The sequence below is a fragment of the Lissotriton vulgaris genome, chromosome 2_1, assembly GCF_964263255.1.
Source record: "Lissotriton vulgaris chromosome 2_1, aLisVul1.2, whole genome shotgun sequence".
NCBI lineage: Eukaryota > Metazoa > Chordata > Amphibia > Caudata > Salamandridae > Lissotriton > Lissotriton vulgaris.
This window is the reverse complement of record NC_141687.1, coordinates 471397616-471417673: the sequence shown is the minus strand read 5'-3', so window position 1 is coordinate 471417673 and position 20058 is coordinate 471397616. Positions and strand designations below refer to the sequence as shown.

Genomic DNA, 20058 nt, shown 5'->3' with positions numbered 1-20058 from the left:
ATGTCCAGTATATGCAATTTAAAAGCAGCCTGTGTTCTACAAAACTCTATTACACTTACAAGAAAAGTTTGCATCATTTGCTGAAATATAATACCTTTTTTATCTAGTACTACATAGTGCATTTCTGCTTCACGCACACAAGGACATATACATTCAGGCATTTGCACGCTGAGACAGCCCAACACACAAGCATTCAATACAGTGTTTTATTATTACAAATTCTGCATCCTGGCTGTGCTTTAAAGGTATCTGCTCAGTCTGTCTTATGGTCGGTAGCCATCCTCTTCCTTCCTCAGCTCATCTACAGAATACAGAATACATCATAGTGAAGTAGTGTGGCTCACTGGTTAGAGGCGGCAGACCCGAGAGCAGAGGACGGCCCGGGACCAGGGCTCGATTCCCGGCGCGGCAGGTTTCTGGACCAGGGTCAGCGGACTCGATAATTCTCTCGCCTCGGTGCCCACTCTGATCAGCGATCACACTCGGCAACTCTGGGCATTAGCTTGCCTCATCTTCACTAACGGCCCCACCAGACCGCCGGGGATGCCTGGTCTCACCCTGGAGATACCAATTAAGGGACCATCTCTCAGGGAAGCCAGGAAGGGTTTCGCAGCGGTCGAAGCGCCTTGGGACCCTACGGGTAAGTAGTGCGCTATATAAATGCCAATACATTTACATTTACATCACATCATCTTACGGATTTCCTGTGTGTCACAATACTTGGCAGGCACTGGTCTGTAACACAGGCCTGATCGGGCTCTGCATTACCAAGCAGTGTGATCCACACCTGCAACAGCCCTTAGGTAAGCAAAATGAGGTGCTGATGAGAAATTTAGCAGCGGCTTAGAGGGGCAGCACTGACGCTAGATTGAGTGGAGTACATACACATTCTACTGCCTATTTCACCAGTAACAGAGCTCTTGCAACACCTGTTGTGAAGTGCACACATACCTGACCTGAGCCTGCGCCCGGCTCCTCATAGGATTGGTGCGTTTACTTGCCAAGCAGTAGTTCTGGTACTCAAGGGAAGGAAATTCAGAAGTGCCAGTACTAAGTGCCTCTAAAGCACCAAAGACCTGATTCTGTTCTCTTTGGAGATTTTGTTTGAATTCCAAAATCTATGGCTTTGAATATTTACCCTTTTTATAAATAATTTTTATCTGTGTTATTCAATATGTATTCCCATTTAGGACAATTCCTAGGTGTACAGTCAAGTTAGTACATGAGTCACAGACTAATTGCACCACACACTGTGTATCAGTTACAAAAGCTGTACCTATTGTCCTGTGTTCAGTGTCTAAAGAACTAGGCAATACATCTACTTCAAAATTAATTGAGTACTGTAAGCAATTCTATGGTACAAAAAACAATAAAAACACCTTTCACCTTTCCTGTGCAGTTCCTTTGTTGTTGAAAGACAGCCTTGCATGCCAACCCATCCACAAAAGCCGCTGGTTCTAAAGACTGGAGTACAGTTTACTGTGAAATTAAGGTAAGATTGTTTCCACAAATGCTTTATTTGTGATTTTAATTCTTGTGGTATTTAGATAGCACTTTACCTAGACCACAGGATTACGTGCTGTCATATGCTGGTGTAGATGCATTGAAGAGGCTTACAAAAGTCAGCATGTAAAACATCATGATTTGATCAGCTTCAGACTGGTCACGCATTTAAAACACCAGTGAAGAGCAGGATGCCTGGGGAGGATTCTAAGATAAGGAATCTGCGGCTAGATCCTGTCTCTACCAAATAAGGCGTTACCAGAGGTAAGTAACTTGTCCTTTAACGGCCTTTCTAAGAAATATATCTATAGCTGATATATATCCAAAGTAGCTACATGGTCTACATTGCATACATTTACAAAACATTACTGTGTAGATGTGCTAGCCCTTTAACAAGCTACTGTGGGCGAAGCAGTTCTGCATACATTATTTCAAACAACTATAACCTCCACAGGTTAGCCATCGCTTATGGAAGAGCACTGCTTTACAAGGTCTGCTTTATAGTCTATGCTAAGCATGTGCATCTACAGCCACACACGCCTTGAACAAAAAATTTTCCATACCCAGTGAGCATCTGTTTGTGGCACGTCTGGCTGTAGATTCAAATGCGCCCCACCTCCTCTCCTGACACTTGTGTTTGTTTGTAGTTACTTTTATGGGTTATCATTAAATCTTTTAGCAAGAACATCTATCTATACAATGCTTTACTTCAACATTTCATCCTCACCCGCTTTGCGGGAAAACAATATAATAATGGACTTGATGACCATCTGCATTACCAGCAAGAGGATGACTCGAAAAACTTTCTATGCAGAAAAACAACTTGTACACATCTGGGCCCAACGCTAGATGAAAGGATTATGCTAAACATGTGAATCTACAGCACTACAGGCCATGAACAGATGCTCACTGTGTAAGTAACATTTTCCTTTCTATTTGTACCTACATGAGGACAATTCCCCTTACACTGGGTTGGGTTCTCCTCTGAAACTCCACAGAAGACACAGCCTCATTTGCTGTGATCATCAGACGGGCAGCTAAAGTCCTGGACTTGCTGTTTGTTGAGGTAAAAAGGTGTGTCCTCACTAAAGTTCTGCAGCCTAGGCATACCTATTCTGAGCCCTTGCTGCCATTCAGCAAAGTCCTGGCTGGCCCCCTCATGGGCACCTGGGCTAAAACATGTTCCTACCCACCTGTAAAAGGACCAAAAGCATACCGCTACAGGCCTGCTCATGGTGGCTCTGCCTTGTTGACTCAACACCCTACTCGGGAGAGCCTGGTAGTTGAGGCTTCCACTTGCAGGATCAATCCAAGTCTTTTCCCTAAACCTCCCCATCCTCACACCTAAATATAAAGTCATAGAGTTGTTGAATGCAGGCAACTGGAGTTCTCTTTAGCTAGCCTCTCCCTTCTGTAACACAATGACAGGTGTTTTCTGGGTAGGTGAACCAATGCATTATGGGACCTGGTGATAGAAACCTTGCCAGCAGTTCCGGAGGAATTCCGCTCACATTTGGAGCAGACAATTGAGGATTGGCCATGACATCTGAGGGGTTGGACCTGGCGATGAGTCTGTGGGGCTATGCCCTTCCATTTCTTTCTGACCCACTTCCTCTTTCATCTACATCAGAATGGCTTATGGAGAAACACTTCCTAAGTTCAGGCTCTTCTTTTGGAAAGGGCCATAGAGAGAGTCCTGGCCAAGGAAGTCATTACTGGATATTACTTCTGTTATTTCCTTGTGCTGAAAAAGGACAGAGGATTTTGTTCTATTTTAGATCTTCAATCTCGCAATTTCTTCCTGCGGAAGGACACATTCAAGATGCACACACTATCCCAGGTTCTATCTGCTGTGAATCCATGAGACTGGATGGTACCACCGGACCTACAAGACTACTATTTCCTTGTTCCTGTTTTGTAGGCCCCCAGGCACTATTATGTGGTTCAAGGTGGTCCACAAGCATTTTCAGTTTGCTGTGCTCAATTTTGGCCTCACCAGTGCTCTCAGGTGTTCACGAAGGTGATGGTGGTGGTCGCAGCGTAACTTCAGCGGTCTGGTGTACCAGTCTTCTCCTACCCTGACCACTGGCTTGCCACAGTCAGCCACCAACCAACTCCAAAAGACCGCAAACCAAACATCTTTTGGGTTCACTGTCAACGTGCTGAAGTAACACCTGACTATAAGTAATAATGAAATACCCCAGCAACCTCAAAATTTCAACTTCAGTTCATAAGCATATATTGTCTATGCATACAAATGTATGGCCCAGAGAATAGAACACCTCATTCGCATATGTCTTTTTATTGTGACTCAGTAAAAGTTAAATATAATATCATTCCTTCTAATTGAACGGAAGGGATGTCCTGAACATCAATTTTTGCAGGTCACAAAGACACTGAAATCTATAAGCTAAAATATCATTCACCTTCATACACCAACATTCATCTCCTACTTGGTCTTGCATATTTTAATATTTCACATAATTTCTTTAATTTTTGAAACAATATTAAATATTTCGATCACAGTTTAAAAAACAGTTCTAACAAAATCTGCTAGCCATTCTTTTTCATTTTTCACACTGGCTGTGGTTTGTGTTGGATATCTACGCATAATTCTCCAAACAACCAATCTTTATTTTTTATTGTTCACCAGTGCTGTGGCTTGTATTTGATATCTGCTCAGCGCGTGTTTCGGCGTGAAAAGCCTTCTTAAGGAATGCCACTGCATCATCATTGAAACCTCAGTCATTTTAAACTGACCCTTTGGCCTTCAAGGAGATGCCAAAGCCATGATGGAGATCAGAAATGGGATATGCAGAGGGGGAGGTACACCCCTTACTTAGGGTCCAGAGCCCTGGACTGACTTGATAGCTGAAATTTATTGTATATAGGACAATCTCTCCACCTTAATTTGGATCCTTTTCAAATAGAATTGGGTTGTCTGTCAATAGCCTGACAGTCTGCGTGGCTGAGTGTCTCCGTAGCTTAAGGGAGTGGGGGTCCATTACTTCTCTTCGTACTTCCCCACTGTATAGGGCATTTGCTGTGCCACTGTTGGACTACCACAGTATGTTGCTGCACTTCAGTTGTAATTGCTTAAAAGTGTAGATAAATTCCTGTGCGGAGCACCTCGTAATGACAACCTCTTTGCTAACAACTCAAATTTCCGGCCTGACTCTTTCAAAGAGGCTTTTTAATATCAGAGCCTCCCTTGATGCGGTGAGTTACTGGGCCTTCCCTCCAGATCAGAGAGTACCGGACATTCAAGTTATGATCTGATATTTCACTCTCAGTCCATGAACTCAGTGAGAGTGGCTCTGAGGTGTCTAGCAAGATGAGCTTTCATGCACCCTGCTCTCCGACTATGCTAGTTGGCATATGGAAGCTCTGCAATGTCATCTGAAGTCGCAGTGTGTCCAGCATCAAGGGACCCTATCAGATTCCATCCAGGATTCAGAGGCAACTGCAAAAGATATGCAGCGGAGGCTGCTCGACCACAGTTGGATCAAAAGCAGACCCCTCTCCAAATTCCACCCTGAGTGAACAGTGGTGATAGAAGCATCACTGCTGGGTGGGTAGGTCATCTGGGAGAGGTGGAGATCAGAGTACTCGGTGTCTGGCAGTGACCCATCTCCACATTAATTTGTTAGAGTTGATGACTATTTGGTGCTGAAAGCCTTTCTACCATCCATCAAGGGGACGCTGGTTCAGGTCCTCACAGACAACACGATTGCCATGTGGTGTTAAAATAAGTAGCGCAAAGTGGGGTCCGTAGCCCTGTGCCATGAGCCCCGGCGCCTTATCAACCGGCTGAATAGTCGGGGCATTTCCCTGAATACACACCATCTGAAAAGATTTTTAAATGGACAGACACACTCAACCAGTGACACCTAGAGGATCATGAATGGCAATTACACCGACAGTGACGTAGGGTGTCTTCCAGCAATGCGTAGAACCCTGGCTGTCTCATTGCCTGAGCCAAGAATAAGCAATGTCAAAACATTTATGTGCCAAAGAATCCAAGGAGGCCGGCTCTCAGAGGCACATTCCACCAAGAGTGGAGCACAGGACTCCTGTCTGCCTTCCTGCTGCTACTTCTCATGATAAGGGTTCGGAAGATAAGAAACGGCTGGGCCCGAGTCATCCTAGTGGTTCTGGATTGAGCCAGAGAAGTGTGGTATCTAAATCTTCTGGGCATTAGCATCTGTCCTCTGGTCATCCTGACAATTTGGGAGGATCTTCTGTTTCTAAATAAACTAGTACTGATGATTAGAGTTCCTTTCTTGTTGTTCAGCCGATCACACTTCTGACCTTTGCTCCCTCAACCATCAAGAGAGGAGAGACTCCATTGTGTGGACTCCAGAAGAGTGATGAGCTTTTGCATTGATCATACCAAAGACCATTGGGTGAACAATAGCTCTATGTAAGATTTTCTAGGACAAAATAAGACCAGGCAGTCCAGAGAGGACCGGGTATATAGTCTGCTGCATTACATATGTTGGCCAAGAAGCAGCCTCCAGAGGGATTGCGGGTCCATTCCACCAGGGCCAATGCTGATACAAATGAGCTGTCCTTGATATTTGATGTTTGTCATGCTGCAACGTCTGCATCACACTATTACTTTAACAGCCAGGTCTGACAGTAAGGACTTTTTTAGCCATTCATGCCTGTAGGATGTTTTGATCTGAATCATTCCACATTCCCACCACCATGGAAGTTACTGCTTTGGTATCTGTTCTAAAGGTGCAGAATCTGTGGTTAACCCAGACCCACTCCAGCAGAGAGCACAATTCAGTCCAGGTCGACTTACCACTGGTCAGCTATTCACTCCAGGAAAATGCCTTTTTCAGCTTTTCGTGGCCCTGTAGCACACAAGTCATCAGCCAAATGACCCTTGGCGTCCTCTTCTGCGTCTTGCGTGAAAGTGGCAGCAGGTCTAGCCCTTAAGTTCTCCACACTCCACGTTTCCAGATGTGTTCAGAGAAGCTTTTGTTGCGGTTTAATTTTTGTAGGCCTCATTAGCTAGTGGGTGGGGAAACTCCTGGGCACTCGCTAAACAGCCAATTGCAAACCTTCCCTCTTGCAGTACATCCTATTTGCTTTACTCAAACTATACCTCAGTGCACAATTCTCAGGACAAATCAGGATGGCAGAATCATTCTTCTCCAGGTGGAGGCTGGTACCCCACCCAGTGGTGTGTCATGGAAAATGAGCTATCTTCACTTACTCAACCACAACAAACTGCTTTTGCTTTAAGTTAATATAGTTCCTAAATCCTTCTCTGAGGATAAGTCACATTCCTCGCACACAGGTCTTCCGGTAAAAGGTCTACTTCTATATTGCTGTTCTGGTAGCAGTTATCACAGCTCATCAAGGAAAGGTAGCGACAGTGGGGCAACTGCAGTATGATAATTAGCCTACTGAAACTTCAGGCAGGTAAAGTCTAACTTTCTAAAAGTTACTTTTCCTTTAGATGTCTGAGAAATATACAACTTCATCATTAAATTAGATTTTTAATAAAGATTTTAAATGGTGGTTGAATTAATTATGTAGCTTGTTCCAAGCAATCGAAGCTACCAAGAATAATATTGGAATTGTACTTTGGTTTTTCTCATAGAAAAATCGACGTGCTTTGTTTGTGGAAATAGCTTTTTGGAGCTATTAACTGCACAAACATGCTAGAAACCTGCAGAAACATGCCAACCCTAATTTTTTACCTGGTTCCATTTTACTAGTCACCCTACCTTTTGTGCCACAAGATTTATTTATTTTTAAGGTTTTATATAGCGCTTAATTAAAGGTGACATGCTTAATATTTAAAAGTAGGGTTCCTTTCTGTCAAAATAGATTATTTGACAGATCTGCCTGTACGTTAAAAAGCTGCAGCATTCAAGCTACATATGTAGGGCTCAAGCCAGTTTTCCCATGCCAGCGTTGTGGATGGCCCAGTATGGGTCTCAGTCCACAGGCGGCATCGAACCTTCCATAATTGCCATGAGTATAGGGTTGGAGATGTTACCAAAATATTGTTATCAAATATCAGCTGACATGAATCATGACCATAAATATCGGTAACACATATTTTTCCCCATTGGTGCTAATAATAAAAAACCTGCACCTATGAGAAAATATATCTGTAAGCAATATTCAGGACACAGTATTGATGTCTGAGGATATTTCTGTATTCAACATTCTAGCATACAACGGTCATGGATTGCACAAACTACGTGTCTTCGTGTGGATGAGATTGGAGGGTATGTGCTAGAGAAAGGGGGGATTGTATGTGAGGATGAAGAAGATGTAATTTGGCAATGACACTTATTTCTGTGGTACTGAGTTTGTGACGTTTCGATATTGGTTACTGAAATGCATATTTGACATAGGGGATTCAAGTGCTGGTTAGTCAAGTGCAGTTTGGGCATGTAACGCAAATGAAGGATTGGTTCAGGTTGTGCACCACCTTCAGGATATATGGGCCAAATTACATAACATTTACATGTTACTCTTTTCCCAGGATAACCTAACAGCGATGATGTGAAATGCCTAAAACTTTAAGAACCGATCTAGGCTCTAGTTACGAGTTGCAAAATACTGATGGGGTGGTAAATCGTCCCCTGTAAAATCAGATACCTTTTGGTAACATCCCATTAGTGCTGTGGGATTACGACTTTATCTCGATGGAATGGGGAATAACCATGCAGACCTGGGTTTACTGGGTCGAATGCAGCACAGTATTACCTTTATGTGGAAATTATCTCCAACTATTGGCTGCTATCGAACAGGAGATCAGAAGGAGTGAAATAAAAAAACAAGTTTTAAAAAGCATTTACGTGAATACCGCCGGCCTCTGCCTCTCCTCTGTCCTCTCTGCATCAGGAAGCACACAGCCTTCCAAAATCTCCTGGCCAATCGCAATGCTGACTTACAGTAGCAAAAGTTATCATTTTATTTTTATATTGCGCTTACATTTACAGCAGTGGGGTGATGTTCCTCCTCTGCCCTAGCAGCGGAGCCTCCGCTGACTTGTACCTCGTTCACGTGGTAAATGTGAGCCGGAGTGATTTCTGCTTGACTGGGGATAAGAGTGAGGGTGGTGGGGAGGTTGGCAGTAGTTGAGGAAAACAGTAGGGGGAGCATTATTGGCCCCCTGTACCATTGAAAAGTGTTGGGCGGGGGCAAGAAAAGGAGCCAAAGCTATAATGCAGCCCCAAAGCAGTTTTACTGGCCGGTAAAATCGGGTCCGTTGTTCTCATGCCCATTAAGTCTGGTGCGACAATGGCAGAACCGAATTCAGCACTCTAATTCCGCTCTGGTCAACTAATAATTGGGGTCCTGTAGGTCGATGAATAATTGGTCAGCAGTACACCAACGATAACCTCGCACAACCTAGAATATTGTATAATATTATGCCACTAATCAAATGACCTGAGTAAAGTTTCTGCAAGCCATTTTACCAGCCAGCCAATTGTGTATCGTTTAAGTCATTGGTTATTATTAATGGAAGTAAAGTTTGTTATTGCTCATTTGTAAAGTCTGCCGCTTTTACTCAAACCATCATATTAATATCTGAAATAGAGAATTAGTTATGGATTCCTCACCTTAGAATTCAACTGGTCAACTCTGCGTTCGTTGTTTGTGTCTTGGTCGCCAGAATGACATTTCAATATCTACTTGGACACACACCTTGCGTGCTGATGTCTCTTCTTTTTCCCCACTAGTCAGCGCAGATCCGAAGAGAGCGGTACTTTGAGTCATTCTTTGACTCCAGTTTTTATGACTTTTGTCGACACCCTTTCTTGTGTCCATCAACTCCTGGTGCACGGAGGGATGTCACATCGGAACGGCTTCAAGGCTTGTGACTCCTGTCACAAAGTAATGTCGGTCACAGACCTGCACCTTGTGTGCCTTTGGTGCCTGGAGCCCGACCCCGTCCCAAAGTCGTGCTCCGACTGCCGGCCCATGAATCCGAAGTCTTTGCAGGAGCGGTCGCAAAAGCTTCTCGGGGCTCCGTGCCGTTCGAGGTCCCGGTTGCGGGACCGGTCGCGGAGACACCACCACCACCACTCATCAAAGTCTTCGTCTTTGGGTAAGTCAAAGCACAAGAAGAAGGCGAAAAAGCATTGTCGATCTTCGCGTTTTCATCGGCCGACGTGACGCAGAAGGGAGTCTTCCAGCTCCGCCAGCGGAGCCTGTAGGGTCGACTCCGGCCTTCCCTCCCGATCCAGGACTCGGAGCAACCCCTGCCCAGCTTCGAAGCTTTTACGAAGCCTGACCTTATATCTTCGGGCAGCCCAAATCGACAGGCGCGCCCCCCCCGCCCTGCAGACTTGATTGAGGTCTCTAGGCCTTCGATGTCAGCGGCTCCAGCGCCGCAGGGCCCCTCAGGATCCAGGCCTGGATCCAGATCAGCGGTGTTCGACCTCGTGACACCTCCTCCGGCACAGAGTCCAGTGCGTCCCCAGCCGGCGTCGGCCCAGGCCTCCCCCTTGATGAGGGCGCGGCGCTGGCCCGACAACTGGACCAGCGGCGACTGGTACTTTTGTGCCCCTTTCCTCTCCTGAAGTTCCTACCGCCCTAAGTGGCTCACAGGAGAGGGTGAGGAGGGCTGGGAGGGGTCTGTGGACCCTCTTGCAGACCAGTTAGAGAAACCAGACTGGAGAGAACGGTTGGGTGAGGCCAGTGGTCTGGACCCCTCCCCAGACTTTGGCATGCTATCTCCCCCCCTACTGTGGCTACAGAGGAGGGTGCATCTTATGCAGTGGTGTTGCGTAGGGCAGCCAAGGCCCTAAACCTTGAGCTTCCTATGGTGGTGGTCAGGACTAACCTCCTAACAGAGATGCTTCAACCGGCAGCAGCCTCCTCGGAGCCCCTGCTGCCGTTCAATGAGGCCCTTACGGACATCCTTTTGGGCACTTGCTCCAAGCCCAACACAGGGGCTCCTGTGAATAGGATAATTGCTTGACGCCACCGCCCGGCCATGGGAGACCCAATTTTCCTCTCTCCCCATCCAACCCCTGAGAGCTTGGTAGTCAAAGCCTTCACGTCCAAAGACACATTTCCTAATGCACCACCTGATAGGGAATCCAAGAAGCTGGACCACCTTGGGAAAAAGATATTTTCTTCCTCCAGCTTGGGGCTGCGGTCGGTGAACACCGCATTCCTATTGGCCTGTTTCTCCCACTCGGTGTGAGACATGGTTGTGCAGGTGCTGCCACAGTGCGCCGTGGAAGCCCGGGCCGTAATCTCCTGTGCTCTTGCTGAAGGGAGAGATGCAGCGAAGTGCACCATCCGGTGGGGTCTGGACACTGCAGACTCACCGGGCAGTATGATTTCCAGGTCGGTAGTACTGAGCCGCTAAGCCTGGTTGAGGTCCACTTGTTTTTCAGGGGATGTCCAAGCAACGCTTTTGGTCATACCCTTTAATGGCCTGTGCCTGTTTGGCGACAAGTCAGACAAAGTGCTTGAGCGCTTTCAGGGTTCCAGGGCTACGGCCAGATGATTGGGTCTTTCTTCCACCTCCCACCAGGCGCGGTCTGCTTATCGCCCCTTTCGTGGCTACGGAAGCGGGGCCCGCCACGTTCTCCCCAGTGCCACAGGCCTGTGCAAGCTGTCCAATTTCTGTGCTGCCGAGGACGTGGATTCCACCATCGTGGGTCGGGAAGCCAGCGGGCGGGAATGTCTACCAGCGCCCCCTCTGTAGCAGCCTCCAAACCCTCCTAGTCCGACCTTTCAGGCCCATCATTCACCATTGAGCAGCTGGATTTGCCATCACCTCCCCACATGCTCAACATCACGTCCGACAGGTGAGTTTTGCAGATAGTCCAAAGGGACTACTCCCTCCCCTTTGAGACTACACCTCCATCCATGCCACCTCAATTCCATTGTATGTCGGAGGATCACCTGGCCCTTCTCTAACAGAAAGTTATGGCTCTCCTGGCCAAGGGGGTCATTGAGCACATTCCTGTCCTATAGGTAGGTTGTGGTTGTTATTCCCACTACTTTCTGGTGCCCAAGAAGGACAAGGGCCTGCATCCTATCTTGAATCTCAGGAAAGTCAACCGCTTCCACCGGAAGGAGAAGTTCAAGATGTTGACTCTGCCTCAGGTCCTGTCTGCTCTCGACCCTGGAGACTGGATGTTAGCATTGGACTTGCAGGACGCTTATTTTCACATACCTGACCTGCTGGCCCACCGGCGTTACCTGCAGTTCACAGTAGGCCACAAACACTTTCAGTTTACTGTGCTCCCCTTTAACCTTACTAACGCCTCTCGGGTGTTCACGAAAGTGATGGCGGTGATCGCAGCTCATTTGCGCAGATCAAAGGTTCCAGTCTTCCCCCTATCTCGACTACTGGCTGTTGAAGGCAGGATCGTCCCAGGCAGTTGTCTCACACCTCCAGACTATGGCGGACCTCCTGCATTCTCTGGGGTTCACTATAAACGTGCCAAAGTCACACCTGACTTCCTCTCAGAAGCTCCTTTTCATTGGAGCGATTCTGGACACGATGTAGTTCCGGGTTTATCCTCCCGAGCAGCGAGTCTAAGATATTTGGGCTAGGATTCCGATCGTTCAGCCTTTATCCCCGGTTTCGGTCAGAATGACCCAGAGGCTGCCGGGCCTCATGGCTTTCCGCATCCTGCTGGTGGATCATGCCAGGTGGCATAAGCAGGCTCTGAAGTGGGATCTGAAGTTCCAGTGGGCACAACATCAAGAAAATCTGTCCGATTGTGTCCAGATTTGAGGGCACTGCTCACCAATTGCAGTGGTGGCTCACAAACCAGGATTGGGTCAATGGCAGATCCCTCTCCCTTCCCCAACCAGAGTTTACAGTGGTGACGGATGCATCACTACTGGGGTGGGCCAGCCACATGGGAGAGGCAGAGATCAGAGGCCCCTGGTCTCCAGCGGAGTCTGGGCTCCACATCAACCTTCTTGAGCTTCGGATAATTCGTCTTGCACTAAAGGCATTCCTTCCCTCTGTCCGGGGAAGTGTAGTGCAGGTGTTCACGGACAACACCACCGCCAAGTGGTCTTCAACAAACAGGGCGGATGGGGTCGTGGACCCTCTGTCAAGAGGCTCTCTGCCTTTGGACATGGCTAGAACATCAGGGCATATCCCTGTTGGTTCAACACCTCGCAGGTTCTCTGAACGCCAGAGCAGACAAACTCAGCCCCAGGTGCATGATGGATCACAAATGGCGTCTTCACTCTGAGGTGATGCAAGGTCTCTTTCAGCAGTGGGGAGAGCCTTGCTTAGATCTATTTGTCACCGAAGAGAACGTACAATGTCAGCAGTCCTGAGCGTTCGAATTTCCAAGGGGGCACTTGGGCTTTTCGTCTTGAGCGGAGTTGCGGTCTTCTATACGCCTTCCCTCCTATACCACTTCTGCCCAGAGTGCTGAAGAAGATAAAGCGCGACCAGGCCCAAGTCATTCTTGTGGCTTTCGGATTGGGCACAAAGAGTCTGGTATCCAGAGCTGTTACACATGGCCATCGATCCTCTGATCAGACTGCCTCCTCAGGAGGATTTTCTGTCGCAGCAGCAGGGGACGGTCCTCTACCCGAACCTGTTCAGCCTCCATCTCCTTGCGTGGAGATTGAGCGGCGGCAGTTGATGGTTTTCGACCTACCTCCCAAAGTTAAACGTTATCTTGGCAGCCAGGTGTCCCTCCACTAAAATGGTATATGCCTGCAGATGGAACAAATTTGTGGCATGGTGCACAGCAAAGTCTGTGGATCCCCTTCCCGCCCCTCATTCTTAGGTTCTCTTGTACCGCCTTTCTTAGGCCCAGCAAGGCTCTGCCGTGAGCACTCTTAAGGGCTATCTCTCAGTCATTTCAGCCTCTTGGGCTTCCTGATCGACCTTCTCTTTTCAAGTCCCCTATTGTGAATAGATTTCTTAGGGCATTACTCATCTCTTCCCTCCTATTCCTTTCGTAATGCCTCAGTGGGACTTGAACTTGGTTCTGACTTATCTTATGTGCGCTCCCTTTGAGCCGCTACATAATTGTCCTCTCAGACTTTTAACTTTAAAAACTGCCTTCTTGGTTGCCATCACCTCTGCTCGCAGGGTGAGTGAGCTTCAAGCCCTTTCTTGTAAACCTCCTTTCTTGGCTGTTCATCCAGAGGTTGTCCTTTGCACTAGACCTTCTTTTCTTCCCAAAGTGGTTACCTCTTTCCACATAGGACAGACCATCACTTTGCCCACCTTATTTCCGCCTCCACATCCTTCTAAAGAGGAAGAGCGTCTCCATCGTCTGGATCCAAAATGTGCGCTTTCCTTCTATCTGGATCGCTTCTTCAACCGTTCAGTTCTCCATGACTTTCTGGTGTGAACTTGGTTCGCAGACCCACCGCTGGGGTTGATATTGCTGGGGTATCTATTCTATGGTGAGGAATCAATAACTAATTGTCTATCTCCTTCGGTATTGATATATCTATAAGAGACATAAATTAGTTATGGATTCCTCACCGCCCCACCCATTCTCCCCGTTCTGCGAACTGACTTCTAGAGTAAGGGACTCCCTTTCAGGGCCCTAGTTTTCGTGCACCAGTGATCAGTGTCTTGCATGGCTCCGCGCTTCTGGCATGGAATGTGGCATAAAGAACTGAAATCAGCGCACGAGGGCGGCATCTAAGTAGATACCGTGACTTCATTCTAGTGACCACGACGCCAACGTCGAACACAGAGTCGACGCCCAGAGGTACTGCTGAGGAAATAATTCTCCGGATGCCGAAGGTAAGTAACTTGTTCATTAAGCCTATGACAATCCTTATTTTGAAATGACAAATGGGATTTATTCCACACAATTGAGGTATATATAAATTCAGTTCTATAGGTATGTACGTAAAGTAATGCATTGTTTATGTAATAATTATTTTTCGACTTTCTTTGCAGACTTCTGGTAAAATTACAAGAGCTGAATTATCAATTGAAAGTGAAAGCCCTATTCGATAAGTATGTTACATTACTGTTTTAATATTTAGGCAACAGTACATGGAAAAGTGGCTTTTTTTTATACAGATTATGGAAATTAGATTTACATACCCATAAACTGCTCACTTTTCTTGCAGTATGTGCCTATTATCATTTTTCTAGTGATAAACGTTCTACTCCTGCCTTTTGTCCTGCCTGTGTGTAACACTCATGGAATACTTATTTCAAAGGTTGTTGTCTATAGGGGTACTAAAAGATGTATGCATTCCCTCGTGGTATACCCAGCAGTTTATCCTGTGAGCACAGGGCTTTAGAACAAAGCCCTGCAGTCTCGTATGATAAATTAAGAAACAGTCTATCTGGACACTGTGTTTGTTAGTACAATTTAAGAGTGGTCTAGTCCAGATAGAGCACAGACCCAAGCCTTCCGTGTTCATAAACTCTTTAATTGTATGTGTACAACGCAGAACACTCGTCTGTGAGTTGCTCCCCTTTCTACTGTCAAAACGGATGTCATCCCAACATTCTGCCACAACAGACAAGTCTCTGTTACTCTTGGTGTTTACATTTGTTTGTTTCATTTTACTTTTTGTTTCCTTGACCAGCGACAGGGGCACTCTGCACCCGAGAGTACGCACCTTGAACCATTCAAAGCACAGGCAAAAGGTCCCAAGGTTCAAGGAAACAAAAAGTAAAATGAAACAAACAAATGTAAACACAAGCGTAACAGAGACTTGTCTGTTGTGGCAGAATGTTGGGATGACATCCTTTTTGACAGTAGAAAGGGGAGCAACTCACAGACGAGTGTTCTGCGTTGTACGCAAACTCTGCCATCCATAACAAGGTACTCCACATATATTCTTGTTGTAGCATGGAACATCGGAGATATTATTGTACAGTCTAATTTCATCGCTCTGTCTTGCCATCGGTCTCCGGATGGTAACTGGTGGATAACCGGGCTTCTATTTTCATGGCGATACACAAAGCCTTCCAAAAGCAAGAGATAAACTGTGATTCTCTGTCTGTGATCAGGACAACAGGAATTCCATGGAGACGCACAATGTTTTGCAAGAAGGCGGAGGCTAACTCTACTGATGTGGGTATTTTCGTCATAGGGATGAAGTATCCCTTCTTCGTTGGATGATCTACTACCACCAACACTACTGTATATTCGTTGCTGAGTGGCATTTCTACTATGAAGTCAATTGAGACAGTATGCCACGGGTAAGAGGGAACGGGAATCGATTGGAGCAGTCCCGCAGATTTGTTGTGGCTGGTTTTACCCTGGGCACAGACTGCACAATTCTGTGTATACTGTAGGACACTCTGTCTGAGAGATGGCCACCAAAGTGACGTTTGGTCTGAGTAATGGTCTTGCGCACAACCAAATGACCCCTATCATGGAAGTGTATGTCCATGTCATTGGGTACGCAAGTCTTTGGTGGGTAGAAAAATAATCTCGAAGCGAAATAAGAAGTCCCCTATCTGTGACCGTAGATGGGGTTCTTCTTGGACCCACGCTTGCTGATGTAGGAGCGCTGAGTGAGCCTTAAACTCAGCCAAAAAATCGGTGGTAGTACTAACTGCTTGTTCTGGACTGGGGAACACTGGGTTCTGGAGGATCATGGGCGGGTCTTCTTTTTCACGTTCGTTGGGGTGATTCATTCTGGAGAGGGCGTCTGCTTTACCATTTTGCGGACCAGGTCTGCATTTGATCACAAAATCGTAATCCGAAAAGAACAACGTCCACCTCAATTGTCTGGGAGTCAGTGCTCGGGCTGTTTTCAGAAAAAGAAGGTTCCTGTGATCAGTATAGATCTGTATCGTGAGGGAGGCTCCTAGTAGGTAATGCCTCCATTCCTCACATGCCCGTTTTATAGCCAGTAGGTCTAAGTCAGTATTGCTGTAGTTGCATTCATGTGGGTTTAGTTTTGTAGAAAAATAGGCCATAGTCCATTGTCCGGATGTTGTTGTCACAATACACCCCCTAAAGTGAATTGAGAAGCATCCGCCTCGAACACGAAGGGCAACTGATCATCAGGATGGCATAGAATGGGGGTATGAGTACATTTTGTTTTTAATACCTGGAACGCGATCTCTGCTTCCTCATTCCAGATGATGGTCACTCCATTTCTCAGTAACTTGGTGATAGGTTGCACAGGCACTAGAGAAATTCCTAATTAACCTCCTATAAAAGTTTGCCAACCCAAGAAAGCTTTGATTCTCTTTCACACATTTTGGTGACTTACATTCAGTGATAGCCATTACCTTTTTGTTGTCCATTCGTCCCAAGGTTCAAGGAAACAAAAAGAACAAGCATTGGCATAGCCAATAGGGCTCTCCTTTGGGACCTTATAAGTGTTTAGCCATGCAACAGTTGACGTTGTTGCACCAAGAATATTGTGCTGCATAACTAAATACTTCTAGGCATTCCCCAGGCCCTGGTTCTGCTTGATTTGTCGGCCGCGTTTGACATGGTCGACCATGACATCCTTCTCGACAGTGTCAAACTGGACGGCATACGTGGCCTCGCCCATGACAGGGTCAGGTCTTTCCTTGGTTCCCGCTCTCAATCAGTAGGTCTCCCCCCCCCCCCTTCTCTTCGTCAAAATTGTACACTACCTGTGGAGTTCCACAGGGGTCCTCCTTATCACCAATTCTGTTCAATATTTATGTTCCATCTGTTTAAATTGCTAAAATCCTTTAAAGTTAACACCTTCAACTACGCAGACGATCTGCAACTCACCTTCACCATTGATGACTCCCCTGATTCTGTTCTTCAATTTCAATCCACCTTGCTTTCTATAGGCCAGTGGATGGACAGTAACCAGCTCAAGCTGAACCCCGGAAAGACAGAATTGGTCCTTTTCGGCAAAAGCAAGCTTTTCTGGGGACCACATTACTGGCCTTCTAAACTTGCCCCCCCCCCCCCCTACTCCTTCAAAATCTGTGAAAAGCTTGGGGGTACTGATTGACGATGAGCTCTCGCTGAGACCTCAGGTTAATGCTGTAGTGTCCTCGTGCTCTTTTCAGCTTCGGAAAATTAAGAAGATAAGCCGACTGTTCACCCAACCCGCCCTGACCCAGGTTGTAATGACCCTGGTGCTGTCGCACTTGGACTATTCCGACGCTATTTACCTCGGCCTTCCGGTCTCTCTTAGCAAGCGTCGGCAGCTGGCTCAGAATAAGCCGCCAGACTCATTTATCGCCTCCCTCGCTGGCAGTCCGCTACTCTAGCAACTCCATTGGCTTCCTGTTGTACAGCGCACTCTTTTTAAAGCTGCCTGCATGACGTTTAAGGCCCTTAATGCTCGCAGCCCCAGGTTAATTCAGGATCTTTTGCCTAAATACATTCCCTCGCGCAACCTCCGGTCTGCCTCTCAAACTCTTTTGATCGTCCCCCACTTTAAATTCCAACGTAAGGGAGGACGCAGGTTTGCCACGCTTGCTGCCAAGCTGTAGAACACTCTCACCCTGGAGTCTCGTTCATCTACCTCTCTTCTCCAGTTTAGGCAGCAGCTCAAGACGTGGCTATTTGTGCAGGCATTGGCGTAATTCCTTTGTTTTCTTTCTTCCCTGGATTTAGTTTCCAGCATTGTCGGTTAGCGCCATGAAACCTTTGGGTGTACGTGCGCTGTACAAATTCAGGATACGATAAGATAAGATAAGATAAGGTCCCAAAAGCGACACCTTTAGGCTATGCTGCTTGCCAAGTGCTGTAATTTATCGTAATCTGTCATCGTCAGAATCAGAAAGAGTGAGACAGTGTGAGTCAGTGAGGCTGACTGGGAGTGAGAGAGTCAGAGTGAGTAAACCTGAGTGCAAGTGCAACTGAGAGTAAGTGATTGTAGTGAATGAGACAGAGTGAAATGGGTAATAATCAGGAACTGCCACCTTGCAACCTGCCACCCAGATTGTTCACCGGTTATCTAACCACCATACCGCTCTCCACTTGAGGGAACCTCACATCAGCCCTCAAGGCAATTTTTGTTCATAACACCAGGCAAATCTATTGTTTTAGTCCTGATGATGATCCCTATTATTGATGAGCTTGAGATCGAAACGCCGTCGACATATTTATTAGTGCCATTAATTTCTATTCTACATATGATTAATGTGGTCACTATGTGGGTTAGCTTGCTTCATTGTATGATCAAATCAAGCTCCCAATGCTCAAACCGTTGCCTGTGTTCCTTTGTTCTGTATGCTTAATGTTTACCCTTCCTTTTGTTTCCAAAAATATTGGGTGCAGGAATGTGTCCCGTTATATTGTCCGTGTTCTTAATGCAACAAAATCTCCCTTATTTTGAAAATTAAAATTCTTTGTCCGGCTGGGGATCGAAATACTATAGTACCCATTAAGGTCTATATTGCATTTGTTTCTGTTTATACATGTTTTGCTAAGGACCATTGCTCCAAAAAATAAACAAATATACTGCATTTAATTTTGAAGGGAATTTGTCATCTTTTTGCATTATGTTTGTTGCATAATGTATATAACAACTATTGTGATGGCTCGGCGCATCCATGGTCTCTTAGAGCCAAGCCAGACCCTTGCCTTAGCTCACAGGATGTTGAGCTGACGCCGAGACTCGAACCCGGTTGCCTAGTTCCAATGTCAGCAGCTCTGGCTGTTATACCACATCCTCTCCCATCTACTTGTCAGCTCTTGTCAAACGTTCACGCACAATTCTTAGAAAGCCGAAGCACAGATAGGTCTGGGTACTTCACGTGAGCAAAAGACAGCGAATTCCCCATCCCAGCCGTGACCTGGTCTAACAAAACCCACATGCTGAGCTTTCCGCAGTTTAATGGTTCTTCTTCAAGGTCAGGCCGAGGAAGGCACTCGAGGTCTGGCGTCACTGACCTCTCCCTCGACTGTCAGAGTGCCTTTGAACACACTCTTTTTGAACACCTGGGAAAGGGAACTGAGAGGAAACAAATGCCTGGAATCATAGAGAGAGGTAAGTACACGAGCAGAATAGACCTCGCTTTCAAGCGCAGAGGCTGGCTTGTGAACAATACCAGTATTTAAAAGTGGAATCCTCTATTTTATTTAAGATTCTGTGCCTTTGTTTCGCTTGTTACGCCTATACTTGTGTGTATATGTGCGTGCATGCCATTTATATTTGAGTGCTGGCATTTTGTGCTGAGGACAAACAAGAGCCAGTTGGAAGGTATGGTGCACTGTAAAATATTTAGCAATGAAATAACGACTCCCTGGGCAGCTTAAGGAAACTAATATTATATTCAGCAGGAAGCCACGAATAAACAAAAACAGAACAAAAAACACAAAGAAGATAAAGGTGCCCCTTTCGTCTCATCTGTCTGTCCAATAATGCAGAGAAGCTTGATCCACACGTGTTAGTGAGAAATCAAAGCGCCTGGACTATACTAATAGCGCCGACTAAGATGACTGTATAATATCTTCCACCACACCGCCCGAAGAATGCGCCTGCCCGTGTAATTTAAGTAAAACATTCTTCCATTTCTAAACAGTAGCCGCCTGATAAAAGAACTAGCCCTGTGTAACACAATGACATGGGGCGTCTAACCCTGCCCTTGAAATTAATACTTTGATGAAAGTGAAAGCCTCCTCCACACCTTTAATACTGTCT

General features: G+C 46.3%; 1 protein-coding gene across 4 annotated transcripts in view; it reads left to right on the top strand.

Moving 5' to 3' along the window:
• The window catches only part of STAT1 (signal transducer and activator of transcription 1), a 590542-nt gene that overhangs the window by 148977 nt on the left and 421507 nt on the right, over window positions 1-20058 (top strand). For all 4 annotated transcript variants that reach the window (XM_086955384.1, XM_086955383.1, XM_086955382.1 and 1 more), the window contains exons 10-11: window positions 1400-1492; window positions 14402-14461. In XM_086955384.1, the coding sequence (XP_086811510.1) occupies window positions 1400-1492; window positions 14402-14461 (153 nt within the window). The remainder of the gene's footprint in view (window positions 1-1399; window positions 1493-14401; window positions 14462-20058) is intronic.